The following is a 23,612-nucleotide window of genomic DNA, read 5'->3' on the forward strand; positions in this document are numbered from 1 at the left end:
CAGAGCCCGGATCATACTGACCACCACACTCTATCATTATATTCACTCAGCTGTCTGATACATTCATTCACCAAACCTGGACAGAGCAAAATGTGCAGCAGCTCTGCAGAGAAACCAATCAGCTTCCAGCTTTTATAGTCACGGCTTCATTGAACAAGCGGAAGCTAGAAGCTGATTGGCTGCCATGCACAGCTGCATCAGGTTTTGCTCTCTCCAGTTTTAGTAAATCAACCCTACAAATGTTTGATCACGATCAGGAGCGAACGGTCACATTTCAACACAACCGATCCACTTGCATACCTCCCAACATTTTGAGATGGGAATGAGGGACACCTACCAGCAAATGTAGGTAGGCATGGGACACGCCCCCATTGCCACGCCCCCTTAAAGGGGACGTAACAAAACAAGGTTAATTTAATTCATATGGGCTTTTTTTTTTTTTGACCACTACTATTCCTTTATATTGGCTTTTAAAATGTACAAATGCAGCAATTTAAAATTTTGTACTGGGAAACACTTTTTGAAAGGTAAAAAGTGAATTTTATATACAACTATATGGGTCATACCAAAATGAGGAGGACAGAGGGACATTGCTCCAAATCAAGGACAGTCCCTCGAAATCAGGGACAGTTGGGATCTATGAAAGAAATCAAAAGCTTAATTGGGTGAAGGGTTGACATTGAGGGCCGATTCACACCACAATTTCTGCATTCCGGATACGGTGCTCAGTTTTCTTGGGGGCCTCCAGCCAGCCAACCAACCACTTGCTCGATTGATCACCGCTAACTTGCATACCAGGCCCCCCTGCCAGCCCTGCACTTACCCCATCCAGGTTGCAGCTTCAGCGGCTTCCCCCTCTTCGTCTCCTCCCGAGTCCCGGCAGTCACTTCTCCGGGCCAATCAGGACTTAGGACTCGCAGCCAATCGGGTCTTAGGACTCCCGGCCTAATTGGGTCTCAGGATCCCCTTCCTGATTGGCCAGGAGGAGAAACAGTTAGATGTTAAACGAATATTAATTCACTTATGTCCCACAACTGAGTGGGCTCACTGCGCCAGAAGCTCACCCTTTTTTTGAAGCCAATTACAGCCTCAGGCTCCAATCATGTGCTTAAAAAAAAAACCCCTTTGGAGTCCATGCGCCCTGCGCCCCGCATGTAGATTAGGGTCTGGGCGCATGGATTGGGGGGCTGCACCCTGCATGAGCAGCCGCCACTGGTTTCTACATGCACGTTTTTGATACATTCCGGTGCGTTTTTCCACCTTTTTTTCCATCTCCATTCAGGACATATGCGTTTTTTAAGCGTTTTGCCGCATTCCAGATGCTTTCCATGATGAAAAATCGATTAAAATCAATGGGCAGTGGCGCTTTGCAGGCACTTTTAACTCTTTATTCGGCCACTAGTGTGGGTTAAAAGTGCCCCGCTAGCGGCCGAAAAGCGCATCTAAAACAATGGTAAAGCACCACTAAAAATAGCGGCGCTTTACTGCTAATGCGGTCGCGCTGCCAGTGTGAAAATGGCTCTTAAAGTGGAAGTAAAGACAAAACCTAACTAACTCGAAACCTACTCCTACCCACATTCTATCTACCCCTGTAAAGAAAAGATTGCTATACATACATTTTCTGAACACGCTACGGTCTGAAATGCAGAGGCGCCCTCTGTGTGCAGGAGAAAGCCAACAACGGCTGGGAAGTTACGTCACCCATAGACTTACTATGGGGCTTCCGTTGTCGGCTGCCTCTCCTACAAACTGAAGCCACCACTGACAGCTCAGGGTGAGACTGGACCAGAGTAACTTCAAAATAGGTAAGTACAGCTATCTTTTCTTTACAGGGTTAGATAGATTACACTTACAATGGGGTGGGAGTAGGTTTAGAGTTCAGATTTGCCTTTACTTCCACTTTAACTCCTTGGTTGATGAGCTCTCGCTGCCCACGCGGTCCAAGGATTTGAAATATCCGCTTTTCTTTCACTTCTTTAGGGCTTCTGGAAAGGATCCGAGCAATTCTGATTGGTCAGTGCCAGCACTTTGACCAATTGGAGTTGCTCTGATCAGTCCCAGAAGGCCCACAGAAAGACAGAGAAGAGCGGGGCTTTCACTGCTGTACCAGCTGCGTTGGCACTGACAGCTCATCACCTGCGGAGGTAAGTGCATCGGTCCGAGTAGTGGGGCAGGTATAGGGTGTTAGTTCACCTTTTCATTTTTTAATTAAAGCTGAACTCTAGGAATTCTACCCGTTCAGTTCTCCCCACTGCAAGGATAAGGTATAATACATCCCCTCTCCCTCAGTCCGGGAGGCTCCAGTGCCGTTCTCTTCTACCCACAGCCCTGGGCTGTTGGTGGTCCCTTTGTGTCATTGTGTATAATGAAGGGCTATTAACCCTGCACTGTACATGGAGGAGGCAAATGGACCATTGCAGAAGTGCATAAATGAAGGGAGCCCGGGAATATGGTATTACACCTTATTACTGCAGACTAAATGTGTATTTAACCCTGCAAGGGTAGATATTGTCTAATTCCTAGAGTTTGGCTTTCATATGGAAATGCATTGAAAGCAAGTGATACTTTATTAATGAGGGTGTCCCCAACCATATCTAAGGAAGAGCAGACTCCGGTGTCATATAAGGGGATCTATCTTCAGTAAGGGCCCCACGTATATTGTGACATTACCTCTATCGCTTTCTCAGGATCTAAGTGGAATGATTGCCTGAAGCAGAAGGATTCTAAGATTCATTGTTTTATATTTTAGAAAGTATACAGCTGAGTGGTTTCTATGAGCAACAAAATGCATTTCTTGGCGCCGTCCTTCTCTCAAGCCATTGACACATCAAGAAAGGATCTAGACATTGTAAGAATTGGTTTGTTCAATCTTACACTTCTTTATCCCTTCATTCCAGGGAAGATTGTCTCCTCTAACCCTAGAAAGCAGGTTAAAAATGGAAGGATTTGAGCCTGAGATGGATGCTGTGTATGTCCGCCAGTAATTAGAGCTCCCTAATACAGTGTATAGACAGAGCTGTGCCCTTATTTCCACAGCCGCCATCCTCCTGCAACAAGCACTCTGCTTGCCAACCTCGCCGACCTGCGCAAAATAGGCAATTTCCCAAAGCTTTGGGGCTCATTTACTGGCAGGTTACTTACTGCTATATCACAAGTTGGAGTGTATTAATGTATAAAGGACCTCTCAACAGAATCTCTGTAAAATCCAGGGAATGACATAGTCTTATATTTTATTGAGCAATATATATACAGAATATATTATATGTATATACACTACAATTTAATGCAGGACATTCTAATGACCACACTGTCCTTTACATCTAGGCAGTCCGCTGTGGAAAGCTTTCTAGGGAAGAGTCTATGTGAGTCTGTGTATTACAGAGGTCAGAGAAGCCAACTTGTCACTTCATCACTGCTATGTACATGGCCTGTAATCTGGTTATCTGTGATAATCAACTTTTCTACACACTGCATTCCTTCATCATGTACTAGAAATGCACTACACAGTCTAGACACACTGTATTACGCACTGGTGGAAGAATATATGCTGTGATCTCTATATATGTTTTAGATGTGTCTTTTTTAATACTCAAAATTTCTCTCTGTTATTTATTTATTTCAAAAATATATATATATATATATATATATATATATATATATATATATATATATATTTTTTTATTATTATTATTATTATTTAAAAAAGTATATACATTATTATTATTATTATACACGATTTATATAGAGCTAACAGTTTACAATGTATAGAGGGGGGCGACACAATTACAGTACAGTTCAATACAAAAGGTACAGGAGGGCCCTGCTCGTAGAGCTTACATTCTAAAGGGAGGGCGTTTTGGTACAAAAGGCAATAGCTGCAATACATGTACATATAATGATTTACTGGATCCTTCGTTTTCCAAACAATATTTGGACACAGCGTTTCTTTACTAATTTTTGTCCGTTGTGTATTTTGGCATAAGGAAAATAAAGTTCTATTATTGGGCTGTTATTGATGAGATAATTATAGTAACAATGTGATAAATTTCTCTGGTTGTGTAAATTTTAGGGTTAAGGCGTTACATTATTCACAGTTATGAGGGTTGAGTTATTGTTTAAGGCTAGGTTTAGTCCATAATTTAGGAATATTTTTAGGTTGAAGTTTACTGTTTATGGGTTGGGTTAAGGTTTATATTTAAGGATATGTGTAGGTTGAGGTGTAATTTAGGCCTTGGGGGTTAGGTTAAGGGGTATGTTTATGTTTAGCACAGATTAAGGTATTAAGGTTAGGTTAAGTATGGTGGGTTAAATGAAGGTTTGGGGTTAAATTTAGGGATCCATTTCAGACATGTTTACGATAGATTGTTTTCCCTTTTGCATGCAATACTTTATTCATTAATCCTTTTGTAAAGCGCTGCGTAAATTTGTTTGTGCTATATAAATAGCTGCAATGAATATATTCATATTATTTTATTTTTTTTAGAGGCGTGATATTTTAGTTTTTGGCTAATTTGGCTGTTTATGTGTGAGCTTTGCTTAGGCTGGCATTCGCTTATTATTTTACAAATTCCAATGTATACAATTGATTGTTTAAAATGAACATGGGCTTACTTGGCTATTTTTTTGTAAATCAGTCCATTATTTTAGATTTATACGTTTAAATGTCCGTAAACAAGTCCGTCGTTATATATTCATATGTGAAATTCTTCGTAAATCGGTCTATTATTATATATTCATGCTTGGCGTATACTTATACAGAAATTTTGAAATAGGAAACACCTAGGAGTAATTATTGGAAGATAATACAGCTTCAGCGAGCTAACTGAAAAGTGTCCTCTTTTGTAAACCATTCCATCATTATATATTTATACATGGTGAATACATATAAAGATGTCCAGTGTGAATGTACAGTATATGTAAAGTGTTACATAAATTGTTGGTGATATATTTTAAATATTACATATATATATATATATAATAAAATACATATTTTAAATAATGAACTAAGTGAAAATCTATCAATATATATTAATACCTATACAGTATTGATATTGATAAACACTCCATCAATAGATATTCATACCTATATAGACACTGATAATCACTCCATCATTATATATTCATACCTATATAGATACTGATAATCACTCCATCATTATATATTCATACCTATATAGATACTGATAATAACTCCATCATTATATATTCATACCTATATAGATACTGATAATCACTCCATCATTACGTAATCATGGGTGTTGTACATGTATAAATCAATTTATAAATAGCAAACTCCTATGACAAGATGCTGGAAGATAATACACCTTCACTGAACTCACTGAAAAATATCCTCCTTTTATTAATTACTCCATCATTATATATTCATATGTACAATCTTTTTTAAATCATTCCATCAATACATAGTCATGAGAGGCATCTACATATACAGATATTTGATGTGAATGTACAACATATGTAAAATAAAGCACAGTGTAAATTGTTGGTGCTATATAAATACCCATAATAAATACAATACATAAATATTGAGAAGTATAGATCTCCTAAGGAGCTTCAGTAAACTAAGTGAAAAGTCCTATCAGTTCATCATTATGCATTCATACATGGTGTATAGTATACCTATACAGAGATTTAGAAATATTAAGATTCTATACCTAGCTTCATTGAAAAGTACCCTCCTTTATAAATACCTGTATTGTTATATTTTCCTACATAAAGGCCTTTGTAAATCACGACATCCTTATATACAGTAGGCACACATGGTGTATACAAATACAGATATTCAGAAACTGTGAACTCCTATGACTAGCTGTTGGAAGATAATACAACTTCACTGAGCTCAGTAAAAAGTGGTCTCTTTTAGTAAAGACTATTATATATTTCGATATACAATGCACTGTATATCAGCCCATCATTATATATTCCAATGTTAAATCCTTTGTATATTAGCCCATTAATACACATTCATGCATGGTGTATACATATATAGAAATATATAATTAGTAAGCTCCTCTGACTAGATGTTGGACGATAATACAACTTTGTCAAACTCAATGAAAAGTGTTCTCCTTTAGTAAATCAGTCCTCAGTCCATCATTATATATTCCTATGTCTAATCCTTTGTAAATCAGTCCAGCTTTATACAGTATATTCCTATGTCCAATCCTTTGTAAATCAGTCCATCTTTATATAGTATATATGTACAATCCTTTTGTAAATCAGTCCATCATAGAGTATATTCCTATGTGCAATCCTTTAGTAAAGCAGTCCCTCATTATACAGTATATGTACAATCATTTAGTAAATCAGTCCATCGTTATACAGTATATTCCTATGTGCAATCCTTTAGTAAAGCAGTCCCTCATTATACAGTATATGTGCAATCCTTTAGTAAATCGGTCCCTCATTATACTGTATATGTACAATCCTTTAGTAAATCGGTCCCTCATTATACAGTATATGTACAATCATTTAGTAAATCAGTCCATCGTTATACAGTATATTCCTATGTGCAATCCTTTAGTAAAGCAGTCCCTCATTATACAGTATATGTGCAATCCTTTAGTAAATCGGTCCCTCATTATACTGTATATGTACAATCCTTTAGTAAATCGGTCCCTCATTATACAGTATATGTACAATCCTTTAGTAAATCGGTCCCTCATTATACTGTATATGTACAATCCTTTAGTAAATCGGTCCCTCATTATACTGTATATCCCTATGTACAATCCTTTGTAAATCTGCCCTTGATTATACATTCATGCATGGGGTATACATATACAGACATTTATAAACAGTAAGCTCCTCTGACTAGATTCTGGAGGTTATCACAACTTTATCAAACTCAATAAAAAGTGCTCTTCTTTTCTAAATCAATCCATCATTATATACTCCTATGTCCAATCTTTGTATAGGAGTCCATAATTTTATAGTCCTATATCTAATGCATTGTAAATCGGTGGGTCATTATATGTTCATGTGTGATGTGCACATATATAGATTGTTATACATAGGGACCTTGTATGACTGCATGTTGTCAGATAATCCATCTGCATTGAAGTCAGTGGAAGGTGTCGTCCTTTAGTAAATCTCATAGATCAGACAGTGAGATGGGATGGTGATTATGGATCGATCCTCATCATAATTGATAGGATAGGGGTGAGATGAGCCCAGTGATGGAGTTGATCTGATCACCCCATGGACAATCCCTTTAACCCTTGATGTCATCATGACTATAACAATGGCCGTAGTCCCATTTACTCATCAGAGGAGATATTGTGTGACACTTTCTAATGTTAATGTGATCACTGATGAGGGTTGTAGTACAGACACAGTGAGTCTTTGTATGTGGAGGGATAGGAGGAGTATGTGTAGTTGCTGGAAGTGTCCGGGTCACGTCATGAATATTAATGAGGGGCACTGAGGATGCTGATGAGTTGATTTGTATGTCTGCATGTTGTATGTTGTATGTATGTATGGGAGGTCTGTACCTGTCACACACACAAGCCTCAGCCTCTCGTCTGAGTGACGTGCGTGTGAGCCAATGACGGGGCGGCGGAGGCCCGTGAGCCAATGAGTGTGTGGTGTCGGAGAGGGCGGGCTGAGTTTATAGGCACAGAGCGGTGCGCTGTCCCCGGTTAGTTGTCGGATCGGATGGTATAGAGCGGAGGAGTCGGAGGAGAGCGGACTTATCATAGACGGGGGGATCTCCATCGGACTACGTGTGTGTGTGTGGATTGGTGCTTCCCGAGGATCTGGATGACGGCGGCTCCCCGGTGGCTCAGTGTGGGGTTATGCTGTGCCCTAGGAGGATACTACTGGCTGAGCTTGGAGTTGGTGTGTGATCGTCCGTCCGGACTTGGAAGGACTGCTGTGGGCCGACTCGTCTCCGTATTATAGGACTGTGTGTGTCCCCCTCCCCCCCGTGTATCATGGCCCTCGGAGGGGACTCCGTGTGGAAGTACAGCCTGGGAGTTTGGATCCTGTTGATCAGGACTGCTATCTCCAAATCCTTAGTATTGGACCCCATTTACTGGAACTCCTCCAACCCCAAGTAAGTACCACCCCACAATATGTGTGTGTGTGTGTGTGTGTGGAGCGCCAACCTAGACCGGCGCGGTGTCCTTCTGTCACCCCAGAAGAGCCGCATTGCACCTGGACCTTGTCAGATCCGGGGTCACCGGAGTGCAGGGAGCCTCATCCCCCCTAAACATGCCATTATTACTATATACTATGTCTGTGATAGGGGGGCTTAGTGTCCCCGGGGAGCATGGAGAGACTGGGGGCACCACCATCTCCCCCTCCATAGACAGTGCCCCTTGATCCATGGACTCACCCCTCCATAGACAGTGCCCCCCGATCCATGGACTAACCACTCCATAGACGGTGCCCCCCGATCCATGGACTAACCACTCCATAGACAGTGCCCCCCGATCCATGAACTAACCACTCCATAGACAGTGCCCCCTGATCCATGGACTCACCCCTCCATAGACAGTCTGTGCCCCCCCATCCATGTACTCACCCCTCCATAGACAGTGCCCCCCGATCCATGGACTCACCCCTCCATATACGGTGCCCCCGATCCATGGACTAACCACTCCATAGACAGTGCCCCCCGATCCATGGACTAACCACTCCATAGACAGTGCCCCCCGATCCATGGACTCACCCCTCCATAGACAGTGCCCCCCGATCCATGGACTCACCCCTCCATAGACAGTCTGTGCCCCCCATCCATGGACTCACCCCTCCATAGACAGTGCCCCCCGATCCATGGACTCACCCCTCTATAGGCAGTCTGTGCCCCCCGATCCATGAACTCACCCCTCCATAGACAGTCTGTGCCACCCGATCCATGGACTCACCCCTCCATAGACAGTGCCACCCGATCCATGGACTCACCCCTCCATAGACAGTGCCACCCGATCCATGGACTCACTCCTCCATAGACAGTGTGTGCCCCCCGATCCATGGACTTACACCACCATCACCCCTCCATAGACAGTCAGTGCCACCCCCCCCCCCCCACCCCCGGGGACATGGATACAGGGGGGAAACTTTCCTCCATCCACCTCTATCACTTCATATTATACATAATCCTATATACAGCACCTTTCATTCTTCACATCTATCATCCCAGTTCCGGAATCAGCAACATACTCAAACCACACACATTCTACATCATTTTATATAGTATTATTAGTATCATACGGGATTTATGTAGCACCAGCACCCTGCACAGCACTTTACAACATGATATATATATATATTTATATATATATTTTTCTTTTTATTATTATTATTATTATTTGATAGAAATATACATTTTGATTAAATAAATGTATATGTATGCAAGTGGCTTGTAAAAAAAAAAAAAAAAAAAAAAAAAAATATATATATATATATATATATATATATATATATATATATATATATATATATATACAAAAACACACGAAAAGATAGATAGATATACACACAATATATGTATAGCTTGACATACTCTCCCTCTCTCTCATAGGCTTGACGCTCACTCCCTCTCTTTCTCTGTACACACACTTCTATGTGTGTGTGTGTGTGTGTGTGTGTGTGTGTGTGTGTGTATATATATATATATATATATATATATATATATATATATATATATATATATATATATATATATATACATAGCATGATTCTGGCTCTCTCTCTAATAAATACACACACACACTTATATGTGTGCCTCTTTCTTTCTCTCTCTCTCTCTCATAGGCTTGACTTTCTCTCTTTCTCTCCAATGATAGATATACACACACTTCTATATATGTAGCATGATTGTCTCTCTCTAATAGATATAGACACTTATATGTGTGCCTTCTCTATCTCGCTCTCTCATAGGCTTGACTCTCTCTCTTTCTCTCTAATAGATATAGACACTTATATGTGTGCCTCTTTCTCTCTCTCTCTCTCCCTCTCTCTCTCTCTCTCCCTCTTCAGTTCCTTCAGATTCTCACACCACTCTGCCACCGCTGCCCCCAGAAAGCCCTGATATCAGAGGTCCCAGGTGACGGTCCCATATCATTTTTGTAGACCTTTAGGAGTCAGAAGGTTAAGAGTGCGCTCTGTTGCTTGTCCAGCTCCCTTTTGAACTGTACTCAAGGATTATCAGCATATCACCAGACTGGAGGTCTTTAACATTTACATTAGGCTGCTATTGATGATACCCCCAAGAGTCTGGAGTGGAAGAGGTGATTGGATTTTCTATGATTCCCCCCCCCCCCCCCCCACTTCACTCCTGATATGTAAAAGTCTAAGTAATAGGCAGTCTCCAGTCACTATCTCTGGATCCTGGAGCTTGTTTTCTTTCAAAGTCATTTTACACAGTCCCTTACCTGGTAGAAGGTTCAGGGAACAGTAGGGATCTGACATCGCACAGCCGGGGTGGAAGCACTGGGCTTCACCTTTTCATTTTAATGTCATGTAATAGTAAGCTTTCATGTATAGGGGATATGATTTCAAACAAGAGTACATTTTAAGGGCACTAATTAATCGGGTCTAATGTCACCAAAGGATCTGTAATGACATAGTTCTTCTCTCATTAGGTCACTTTTTTACATTTCAAATTTTTATTTTGTTTATTTTGCAAACCATGACATTATGTTACTGAGTTGGCAAATGTAAGAATCTTCCTTCAATCCTAATCCATTGGGTTCGCTTGTTCGATGTAATGTTACATTTCAAGAACAGTGATCAAATCAGGCCTACAGAGGTCAGTCTTCCAATGCACATCGCTCAGTCCTGCTGCTTCCAGAATCCTAATGTTGCCGTTTGTAGCTCTAAGTTCCAGCATTTGATCTGTTCTTTTTATCCTAGTCGCAATCATTTTACTTATTCAAAAGATTCAAAAGTGCTTGGGTCCTGCCGATAAGCATGTTGGTTTTTGCCTACTGACGCTTGGGCCTCATTTATCAGGCCACCTGAAATAAGAACTGTCTGTGCTGCTGCAGAACAGCCAATATCCACTTGCATGGGAAAATAGATGGAGAAATGTAACATTTGATTGGTTGCTGAGGCAGAATACTGTCGGGTTTTAATGAATCTTTGATAAAGACCACTTTTTCAGGTCATGCTTGGAGCTGTGTCCTTCTACTAATCTGTAGTGCATGTTTGTGAATAGGCAGGTTTATTTGTAAATAGATAAGTTGATTTGTGAGAAAAGGTAGGTCTGTTTGTAAATAGGTGGGTTTCTTTGTAAATAGATAGCTTTATTTTTTCAATAGGTAGGTTTCTTTGTAAATAGGTTTTTTTTTCTTTGTAAATAAGCAGGCTATGGTTGTGTTTAAGGTTGGTTTACCTGTCAATCATGGCAAATTAAGCTTACATTCTCTATTTCTTCTGAAAGTTAGGACACCCATAGACATGAGATGTTGGTTGGAAGATCTGGCCACCCAATGATTGTTCTTTAGAATATCTGTGGCATAAATGTACCCCTTCTATTGAAACGTACTGCTTATTTGTACACTCATCTGATGTCTCTGGCGCTGGCCTGATCTCAGGAGCAATAGCATTCGGCCAAGAAATTCCAACCTGTCCAATCAGATTTGATATTGATGCGTCAGGAGGGCATCCGTAGAGGTCACAGGCCATTTCTGTATCTGACTGTAACCATCCCGATTTTGTGAGAAACATCTGACATCTATGGGCACCTACAGGGTATTGTACAGTAGCATGTAGTCTACTTATGTGCTCTGCTGTTGGAAGAAATGTACCCTCAAAGATTTTACGTGCTTGTACTGTTGGCTTGTAAGGGAATTAAAACAGGCAGTCATATTTTTACATTAGGTGGACATTAGTTGAAAGTATCATTTAATAATAAATGTAATTTTCCACTTTGGGGATCAGTGATTAAATATGAATGTCATTGCTTTTCAGATGAGATGTGGAATTTGGTACAGTGATTTTGTAGCAGCGCATTAAATCTATGACTATGGGGGATATAGTAGGGTAATAACTTTCATTTCCAGTTATAAAAATGTATCCTCACTCTTCCATGTAATTAGAAGATTGAGGGCCTCTTCTCCTCTGCTTTCCTATTCTGGCCCTTGAAAGCAATATTATGGGGGATGCATTATACTCATGACTAAACAGGGCTGTGCTTGATTAACTGCACAAGATATAAATACATTCTTCATAGTTTGTCGGCTGTCACTAGCGATATTGTTATGAAACAACATCTCTTTCATGTTAGATGCAGAATCTTGGGCGCGCGTTGGAGAAAACACAGTAGTGCCATTAACATGTACATTTCGTGCATATGTCAGGCCACTGCCTTTGCGTTACTTACGCTTGGCTAATATTCTGATGCACATTAGATAAAAATAGAAACGCAGCACAGCAGTTCAGATTACATCTGGATGATTTATTTTTTGAATTCTAATTGAATCCTACGTTTTCCTGTGTATTTTTTATGCTATCAGTACCCTTCTTTTACAAACAAGAGCAGCATAGATGTATTAATAACCCGTGATGTGGCCAGTCTATTGGAAGCAGACTTCTCACTTGCATACTTACACTAGACAGCCATCCATTGTATACTTGAGTCGAGTTTTGTAGGTAAACAAATGAACATTCACTGCCATGTGAATACCCCCTTGAACTCTGCTCTTCAGTTTGCATTTAGGTTAATCTTGTCGGTTTTAATATAGAATAGAGAGAAAGGCAAAAGCACCAGGGGTGGAATTGTTGCTGCTTTTGCATGCACATTCCTCGCATTTTGTCAGGATCATAAAGCGGAGGTAATGGTCCCCTTTTCCAAGGGACAACTGAGCCAGCCCTTGAACAAAGCACCCGCTGAAACCATATCTCAGCCTCCGGTAAACTGCTGTAGACAAGAATTTATTTAGGAGCCCTTTCCCTTGGGATGGCCCTTTTAACCCTCTCAATTACAGTTCCAAGCTGGAGAAACATAAGCACGGCCTAAAGTAGTTTGCTAAGCACTTACCTCGGCTTTTCGGTCACCCGTACTTTTGCTGGACTAATGCGACCACCTTTATTTCATTATCCTTTCACATTGCTTTGACACCTGCAAAGCACATTAGGCCCAACTAAGTAACCGACATCCAAGCATATCAAGGAGAGTCTGCGATTTAGATATATAGATTCTCTTTTATCTTTCTTGTTTGGTTCAGCTGGGGTTTAATTGTTACATTATCTGTTGTAATTATCTCCAAGCCTCTTATCTGTAAACCTCACTCAGGTAAAGCACTTTGTTTTAAATCTGTAATTATCTTTAAGATTGTGGCGGTGGAGGTAGAGAACAATGCAATTTATTTATTCTTGGCTAAAGTTTCGTCTTTAGCCTGATTAACTTATCCTGTTTTTACCCTAAAGAGAATGGAGTAATAGATTTCAAAGATCTAAGTCAGGCGGTTGTTGGGTATCGATTGGTGCTTAGTTGTATTGAAAACACCATAGCATTATGGATGATACGTGTTCCCTATAGAATAATGCTGGGATATGTCTGATGCATTGGATAGGTGACTACAAGTTACCTTACCGGAGAAAGTAATTGGTATACTCATAGTCATGTTTTACTTGTTGATATCCAATTTATTAAACCGTTTACTTTCAGCCGATCACCAATTGATAAAACAGTTTACTTTCAGGTGATCACCAATTTATTGAAGGCATTACTTTCAGCTGATCATCAATTTATTGACGGCTTACTTTCAGCCGATTACCAATTTTTAAAACAGTTTACTTTCAGCTGATCACCAATTTATTGAAGGCTTTACTTTCAGCTGATCGCCAATTTATTAAAGGCTTTATTTTCGATCACCAATTTATTGAAGGCTTTGCTTTCAGCCGATCACCAGTTTATTGAAGGCTTTACTTTCAGCCGATCACCAATTTATTGAAGGCTTTACTTTCAGCCGATCACCAATTTATTGAAGGCTTTACTTTCAGCTCATCCTGTCTTCCTTACGGATCCACAATGCTAGCCAAAGCAGATTTGTGTTGTAAAACCCGAGATGTCAGAAAAATTGATAATTCTTCTAAAAATAATATCAGAACATAAAAACATCTTTAACAATACATTACTAGGTTTGCAATTACTGTAGTTCTCACTCGTTCTTTGAACACTAAACCTTTTTTTTAACATTGTACTAACTACAATACACAGACCTACAGCAGGTAATTAGGCCTGAAATACATTGCAAACAAACTTGTTACATTTTAATTGGAAAATTAGTAAGTGATGTGTATTTTTCGAGCGGCGGACAAACAATAGGTCATACAGTTGCATAATTAAATATAGTTGGCAACTTAGTTTGAAAAATAGATCTAGGTCCATCAAATGTAACCCTTCACAAATTATAACAGCATAATTTAATCACATTATCTAACGAGAAGCTGTTTATTTGTATCATTTATAATAAGGCACACTTTCTGAGAGCTCAAAGGGCAATTGCAACTCAGCTGCTGTTTTTAGTGTATCCAGCTTGATGGTTTGCATTTTATTGCAAGCTTTGATTACAGGCGTATAAACTGCCTCTGCCTCCCTGTTTGAGCACAAATTACGTCATGATTGCTTAGCAAATAAGAAGTGAAAAACTGTCACTTTGCTAGTGAAGATCTATAGTTTAAAGGCAATTCTACACACGTAAGAACATTGTAAAGTAGGTCAGGCTCGTGTTTATTTAACAGAAGTTTAATGACAGCAATCAGGTTTTTTTTTTTTTTTCAGTTACCGGGTATCACTTGTCTTGTAACCTACTTTGCTACATGCTCATGCCCTTAATGATATGCAAATATGCCAGAGATAACGGCATAATATTTTAGTAAGGCATATTTTTAGCATGTAGCAGTAAGACGTATCCCTCAAGAGTCCCTCCTCTTAAGTTATGGCAGCCATTTTGAACTTATTTTGTCAACATTTATTATGACCAAATCCACTACTGAGGGGGATAAAACTTTCAATGCGCTAGTAATTTCCATGCGTTGAGGACACAGAATGGCACCCTAAGCTCCTTTTCATTGACAGGGTAAAATATCTGATGGCCACACTTATCACCACACAAAGGTACTATTACGTTTTTACGTTCCTTGCACTTGCAGAAAGGCCTAATCTTTTCCTTCCATGGCTGACATATGGTAAACCTGTTTTTCAGGTCAGCTATCATACATTTTAATAGACTTTGTTTGAGCTCATTCCTTGTGTGGTATACAGGTGATTAAAATGGGTGTGCTCAAGTGTTTAAAATATTTTGATTCAGATATGCAGATTCATTGGCCTACATCCAGATTTCAACTCTTGAAATTTTTTTTTTTTTTTTATCCCTGTAGTACAGGAAAGCAAATGGTCACTATAAGAAAAAAAAAAAAACTTGCTTAAGCTCCTGTGGCTTCATTGTTTCCTTAGAGTCCGGCAAGACAAAAGACGTGAGCAATTTGGGCCTTGTCTCATAAAGAAAAATGTAAACCATTCACACATCTTTCCTGTTTGACTTGTTTAATTCTTATTTTATATTCAGTACCACGCTAGCTGTGTGAAATCTGCTGATTTTCTTTAGTAATCCATTTTGTACTGTTCGCTTTAAAAACAAAGCTGACACAATTTGCTTTTATTTTTAAGCAAATCAACCCATGGTCATAGTTAATAAGGGGATTACAACTTGGGCTAGATCTATACAGAGGTGGTTTAAATCAAGGACAACGTCTAAAGAAACTGATCCCTTTTGATTGAAATGTGGAAAAAAAAAAAGGGGGGTATAGAGAAATTAACGGCAGTAATCTGATTGTATGGCAATAAAACCACCATTTTTCTGCTTTCCACAAATTCACGTAATCACAAAAAATGTAAAGGAGGATAAAGGGTGCAACCATAGCAACACATAGATTAGCTTGATGTTAGAAGTGACATGTATCTGAATGGGTTTGCTGGAACGAAAGGCCTGCTTGGGGCTGTTGTGTATTGTGTGAATCCTGCACACAATGTGCAGGCAAGGATTAAAACAGTATGGAGAAACGGCTTGTCTTTTTCTGGCTGGGGGGATAGACATTTCTAGTTCTTAGCTGCTAGTTGTATAGATGTTTAACCTACAGCAGCCAATCAGAAACATGTTTTTTTTAGCACTATTAAAACATGGTGGCTGCTGCTGGTTTTACTCCATGAAATGTCAGGTTTATATAGTAAAACACTATGGGTTGATTTACTAAAACTGGAGAGTGAAAAATCTGGTGCAGCTCTGATTGGAAACCAATCAGATTATTATTTTTATTCTTTTTGTCAGAGCTTATTTGAACAAGCTAGAAGCTGATTTGCTACCATGCACAGCTGCACCAGATTTTGCAGTCCAGGTTTAGTAAATCAACCCCTGTGTGTAGCAATGATGTGAACTAGCAGCCAGTTGGAGTTCACTTTTCTGGTTACCTTAAGAAAAGTTGTTACATGTAAGGCCCCATTCACACTTGTGCGACTTGAGACTGCAGAGTTGCATGACAAGTCGTACCCCATGATTTCCAATGAGTACCATTTATATCTGTGCGACTTCAAAGTAGTCCCTGCACTACTTTGGTCTGACTTTGATGGGACTTGATGTCCATAGACCTCAAAATTACACAGGCATTGCTTCAAGTCACGTCCAAGTCACGTAAAAGTCGCGTCAAAGTAGTGCAACTTTCAGGTCGCACAAGTGTGAATGGGGCCTTAGGCAAGTTTAGTGTTTTACTATAGCAATAGGGCTGATTTACTAAAAGAATAGAGGCTATTCACCTAGCAGACTTTGCAAAGTGAATTTTAGGGAATAATGTGAACCTGTGTTGACTTTGGAGTGCCAATCATATGTGATGAAAAAAAAAAAAATCACGGTGATACCCCTCTACTCCTTTAGTAAATCAACCCCAATGCCAAACGGGCTCAATGAACCCTAATTACTCAAATTAGTACTTATTGCCAATCAAAACTGTTATTTCTTGATAACCTTTCTCCTTTAAGGACTGATTTCATTTGAGCTAGACTATTACTACTACTACCACTACTACTACTATGCTTTGTGCAACCTAAGGCTCCAAAAAAATATATGGTATTAGCATTTAGGAGCGTTCAGTGTTTTTAACCGCTGGAAAGAAACTCTGCAAAACATTTTTTTTCTGCTCCTAGACACTGAAGCTCAAATAAATGCTAATAGCCTGAAGTCGTGTGCACGGAGCCTACCTGCTCTTTTCACTGCTTCATTCAGTAAGGAGGTAGGTATTATGTACCGCCAGATAAAGACATATTAACAAAATATATAGTAGTCTTCATAGTAACATTAATAGAATTAATATTGGTAGTAATAGTACTGTGAGTGTTTTTTGAGTGCCAGTGTATTGCATTAGGCCTTGGAAGTAGCAGGCAACACTTGGGGTTGATTTATCAGAACTGGAGAGTTCAAAATGGTGTGCAGTTGTGCGTGGTAGCCAATCGGCTTCTAACTTCAGCTTGTTCAATTAAACTCAGACAATAAAATCTGGAAGCTGATTGGTTTCTATGCAGAGCTGCACCAGATTTTGCACTCTCCGGTTTTAGTAAATCAACCCCAATGTGTACTATTTGTGTTGTATGTAGTAGTAGGAGTAATTTTATTTTAATGAGGCAGTAAAGCTATGAAGTGGCAGTTGATTTTTAATGACCAGCACTGTAAATCTGGGCATTGTTTGTGTTGTATCCTGGAAAACTCAAAACCGAAAAAAAATAAAAAAATAAGATTAGGGTAAGGTAGAAAAAAAATAACACAATTATAGATCTAATTGCGAGCATTACATTTAGGGAGGGGTGTTATCCAGCATGTCACACTGCATCGTAGATCCACATTTATCAAGAAAGCAGGTTCTTACTATAGTATGGGAAATGCCTTTCTGTCTATTATAGGAAATCTTCTGCCTGCTGGAATAAAATAAGGGGTGGGGGAGGGATTCACTCGTTTAAGAGCAGCGCAGAATGTCACATTAAATGCATCAGGCACGGCTTTGTTTAAAGCCATTGGTTTTGTTATGCAGCAAGGCAGTAAAACGATAGATGATTTCCTGACTTCTGTTCTCCTCCTCAAACAGCCCTGTAAAAGGGAGAAAGAAAAGACTTTTTGCTTTTGTTTTCCCCTGCACTTTGTCACTACAGACACAAGACACACTGAAGAATGACACCGAGAAGGGCTTTAAACTCCATGCTGAGATGTGGTAGTACAGGTGCAGGAGAGAGGGATATTTGTTTTATGGCCCGAATGGCGGTGTGCTGTTAGAAGGAAATTCTTTATGGTGGAAGAATAGCACAGACGGGGAGAAAACACAGAAGCTAGCACAGTAACTGTTCTGTCTGCACAAATAATCCTAAACACACTTTTTTGATTAAGTGTGTCTCAGATGATTTCATTAAATCATGTTTCTTGGCAGGGTGACTTGGATAACTTTCCAGGATTTTACATCTTTCTTTGTTGCTTGAAACTCAAGAGCAGATACCTTAACGTTTCATTTTAGATGTCGTTAGTTATGGTGACAGCAAAGGATTAAAAAAAAAAGTCACCTGTAAGACAGAACTTGGAATCCAGATTGGCTATCTGTCTAAAGATATTCACTCCTGTTTTGATGTTCTTGTACCCACACCCCTGTAGGGCATTGGCTAAGTGTGGACATTTTCGAGGGTTAAGCTTGATACACTTTATACAACTTTTGTTCAGTTCCCTTTAGATTTACCTTCAACTATGTAGTTCAAGGGCCTGCTTGATTGCATACAATTTGAAAGTGTTTAGGTTTGACCTAATATTTTATGTTTTTGGATGACGACTTAAGTTTCCCAGTGACCAAATCTACTTACGCCAGCAGCCATCAACCAACTTTTCCTTTGTCCCACGAACAATTCATGTATACACACGTAAAGCTAAATTCTTAAAATCTCCTGTTCAAGACTTCATCTGGTCAGTTGGTTTGATTTTGACCAATCTAAAGGAAAGTTGTACAAGAAAATTAAAAAAATAATATAAAAGTTATATAGTGTGTAGCCAGCTTAAGAACCTAATTTTAGGTATAGTTGGTCACTGCTAGGATATCAAACTGGATGACGACTTAGGTTTCCCAGTGACCAAATCTACTTATGCCGGCAGCCATCAACCAACTTTTCCTTTGTCCCATAAACAATTCATGTATGCACACATAAAGCTAAATTCTTAAAATAATCTCCCGTTCATGACTTAATCTGGTCAGTTGGTTTGATTTTTGTGTATATATCCAGGTTAGCAATGACCTCTTTAAATGTTGCTCAGATAGAATAGCTTTAAATTAGGCAACTAAAACAAACACCTCATTTAGAAAGTTTAAACTTTTTTTTTTGCTACTTGATTTCTCTATATTTTATACACGTTTAAAAAAATGGAAAACTGCAATATGTGGGGAAACCATGCGAAAAGCAGATTAAGACCAACAAAAAAAAAAAAGTGCAGTATGGCAAAATGAGAAAAATATACTACCTTGAGGAAAGTATCTTCTCCAGCTGTGTTTGACATAAATGGATTATGCCTGGTTTAGAGTGGCAGACTTTGTCAGCAACATTTTCAGCAAAAAAAAAAATGGAGTCTTTAGGGATAGCCGCTTAACTTCATATAGGTACATTTTTTTTTTTTTTTTTTTTTTAAATCTAGGTAATCGGCTTTATAAAAAAGGTAAAAATATGATATGATCTCATAAAAAGGCGCAATATTCTTGACCGTGGGTCCAAAGTCTTAACAAGTAAACAAGACAAATCATGTAACATTTTCATCATGGTTAGCCTGTTCTTTTATTAGACAGTGCATAAAAGTATGAGATTTATTGACGGGGAAGGGTTTTTTTTGCGAGCTTGATGCTTTGCAGTGGTGTACAGCAAAGGTTATTCATGGTTTAAGAAGAAGAGAACATTCAAATGCTTCCACAGCAGCCTTATTGCCTTCTCCAGCCTTTCAGATGGAGAATAGTGCATATGTATGGCATTCAAACAACAAAAGCAGTAAAGTGAATGGCGTTGGCCTACGTGCTTATTTATACAAAAGGAAGGTTACAGTACTTTAAGAGCTGATGTTGAGCAGCACACTCTCATTTCCTTCAACTCCTGACTATTTTCTTTTCCACATCTGGCCTGTGCCACATCACAAACTCGGTTATACACCCGCCATAAATGCGTCAACATAGCCTAACGCGAATGCTATCCGGGGAAGGTGGATTGCATTTTAGCCATTAGCTGCCAGGTAATCCTGTTTATGTCTTCTCCACAGAAATTACAAAGTATGCTGTTACAATGCTATTCACTTGTCTGCATTCATTTACAGCAAAGTGCAATCCACGAGCTCTGGCAGCTTAGAAAAAGTGGACTTATAATGTTTTCAAGCATTTCAAATCCGTAACAGTGTGAAGACCGACTGCATCATGGTAATCAGCCTATAAAGTAAATTAGAGGTTGATAAACCTAATGAGGCTTTTATTAATGGCTGTGCATTTTGATTAGGGCATAGCAAGCCGTATAGCAAAAGGGAGAACATTCGCTAGTTATTGAGAATTCCTTTGTTCTTTCACTGACAGTAGAACCTTTTAACAATCCTTTAGCCACATCTCCTATTTAGCAAAAGGTGCAGACATACATATTTGTTTGTTAGGCAGTGACAGTCACAGTTGACTTAAGTAAACTATTTCTCGTTAAAGAGAACCTGTCCCTTTGACAATTCAGGCCTTATCTCACCCACTAATGCTTTCACTGTTGCTCAATTCATAGACCCGTGTCCATTAGTTGTGTGAGCTCCATGTTGGTCTGTGTCTGAGCTCACATACAGTTTAATAACTATTTTCCTATCCCCATTTAGCATAGGGGTTGATTTACTAAAACTGGAGAGTGCAACATCTTGTGCAGCTTTGCACAGAAACCAATCAGCGTCCAGGTTTTTTTGTCAAAGCTCAATTGAACAAGCTGATGTTAGAAGCTGATTGGTCACCATGTACAGCTTCATCAGATTCTGAGCGCTCCAGTTTTAGTAAATCAATCCCACTGTGTCCTGGCAGTAAGGGCATAGGATCTGATGCTCCCCCATATATGAACGTACCAGGTATTGATGGTTCTGATAAATGAACAGAGCAGAGCAAAGCTGTGTATTAATTAGTGGGGGAAGGCAGTGGCCTCTTGAGAACCTTTCATTTTGGTTATTTAAGGCAAAAATGTTGGATTATTTCTTTCCCACAATCCACTTATTAACCTTTATTTGTTGTTTCTGTGGTTTACAAGACTAAGGCAGGCCATACATTATGCAATTTTCTTTCCTTCAACCATTTAATGAAGGAAAGAAAGTTGCTCGATTCTCCCATCAACACAGTCAGTATTGAATAGGGGAATCCCTACCACAGTGCTATTGTGTTTTACCGGCAGGGAGTGCAGGAAGCCTTCCTGCAGTGATGGTGCAAAAAAAACAAAAAGAAAAAACAGGCTGGTTGTGCTGAGTTGATTGATGGATCAACATGAGTTCAAACAGCCTGCCTACAGAAGGAGCGAAATTTGGCTGGTTCCTACAGAACTGGCCCAGTTTCAGTCTATGGCCAGATTGGTTTTCATAGAGAGATAATTGTCTCTCAAAACAGTAGTGATACACATTGGGGTTGAATTACTAAAAGCAAATGCACTGTCTTTGCACTCTGCAAGGCAATTTTTCCCAGAGTTTAGAAAATGCGGTGAAACTTACTTTGCAAAGACTACCCAATCACACAAAAGAAAAAAAAAGAAAAAACTTTTTTTGCACATGACTTGATGGAAGTCAGCAGAACTTCACCCCATTCTCTAAGCTTTGGAAAAAATTCCCTTGCAGAGAGCAACTGCACTTGCAAAATGAACACTCTGTTTGCCCTTAGTAAATCAACCCTATTGCTTCCTTTGGGATCGCGCCAGCACCCGGGGTGTCTTGCTTCTCTCCCCTCTTCCTATACATTATAATGCATGTTTGGATGACCTGAGCATTTTTGTTAATGTTACAAAAGTTCACAGGAAAGATATTTCAGAGTTAAAATTGTGCACACATGTTGACTGACAGCTAATAGGCCTGCTTAAAGTCTATCTGTTCAGATATAAATGGGATGACTGGGTAATATCATAATGAAATGATCATTTCCAGATTTCGCAGGGCCCTTTCTGTTCAGCTGTTTGTAGTGCTTGGTACAATGAAGTCTACCCTTATATATAAAATGGGAACCACTGTCTGAGAACAGTGGGCAGAGTCCATCCAAGGCATTTCACTTGGAATATGGTTGCTCAACCTACGGCCCTCCAGCTGTTGCGGAACTACAAGACCCATCATGCCTCTGTCTTTGGGAGTCGTGCTTGGAACTGTCGGTGGCTTGCAATGCTTCATGGGACTTCTAGTTCCACAACAGCTGGAGGACCATAGGTCGGGCACCCATGCACGAATGAGAACACTTATGCCCCATACACACGGTCGGACATTCCGACCACAAAATCCATCGGATTGTCTTGCATGCACACGGTCACACAAAGTTGTTGGAAAATCCGATCGTTCGGAACGAGGTGACATACAAAGCGTATGACGGGATTACGTAGAGGCCAGTAGCCAATAGCTTTCGTCTCCAATTTTTTTCTGAGCATGCGTGCCACTTTGTGGGTCAGAATTCTCTACACACGATCGGAAAAAGTCCGATCGGATTTTGTTGTTGGAAAATGTTAGATCCAGCTCTTAAACTTTTTCCATTAGGAAAAAGTCCGATAGAGCCCATACATGATCGGATTTTCTGACAACATAATCCGATCTGTCTTTTTACGTCAGAATTTCCGACCATGTGTATGGGGCATTATAATTAGTCACATTGATGACATAGTGTGAGGATTGCAAACTGTACAGCAGAATGGAAAACATTTGCCTGGCTTTTGCCTTTTTCTTAACTGCATGGTAACATCTGCCATACAGCAAAAGGCTGAAGTGTGTGGAATTGCCTGTTAGGACAGTGTGAGTCACACATTGACTCAGTTAATTACCTGCCCAAATGCATTCTTGCTCCTTATCGGTGGCTTGTATAATCAAAGTATAGCAATCTTTAGATAACATTCACATTATTGTACGTGATAGTCATCTGTTCTCCTTCCTGATTTTTCAGAATCGATTTCAAAGTGCAGGACATTTTTCTTCTGTTTTTGGCAGCTGTACTGGCCAACACCCAGTATTTCATTGTGGGATACGGCTCTTAATTACAAAGCAGCTCATTTAAGGCATGGCATAAATATTAGGTTCTTTTTCTAGCTTTCCCAGGCTGCGGAGCCATGCATTTTTCAATCTGTGTCATGAATCCATGCTCTTTCCACGAAAAAAAAAAAAAAGCCTTTTAATTTGTACAAGTATCAACAAACTACATATATTCTGACCTAAATGATGTCAGACACAGAACAGTGGGCCAGACATCTCACGCCACAGTCTGAAGGGGATATTATAAAGGAGACGGGTATTCAAACAAATCTTGCAGGCCTGCTGGAGAGCAGTATTGGAAAATTCGAGGGAATAGAGAAGCACTGTAAATGTACATATTGCAAAAACTACATTTTATTGAAAGTGACACTA

At 39.6% G+C, this 23,612-nt stretch overlaps 1 protein-coding gene across 1 annotated transcript in view; it reads left to right on the top strand.

Moving 5' to 3' along the window:
- The first annotated feature begins 7,646 nt into the window (after positions 1–7,646).
- Positions 7,647–23,612, top strand: part of EFNB2 (ephrin B2) — a 58,017-nt gene continuing 42,051 nt past the window's right edge. The window contains exon 1 of the mRNA XM_077482913.1: positions 7,647–8,074. Coding sequence (XP_077339039.1) covers positions 7,953–8,074 — 122 coding nt within the window. The 5' untranslated portion in view covers positions 7,647–7,952. The remainder of the gene's footprint in view (positions 8,075–23,612) is intronic.

This window comes from Lithobates pipiens, unplaced genomic scaffold (assembly GCF_037356315.1).
Source record: "Lithobates pipiens isolate NorthernLeopardFrog02 unplaced genomic scaffold, aLitPip1_a1.2 Scaffold_16, whole genome shotgun sequence".
Taxonomy (NCBI): domain Eukaryota; kingdom Metazoa; phylum Chordata; class Amphibia; order Anura; family Ranidae; genus Lithobates; species Lithobates pipiens.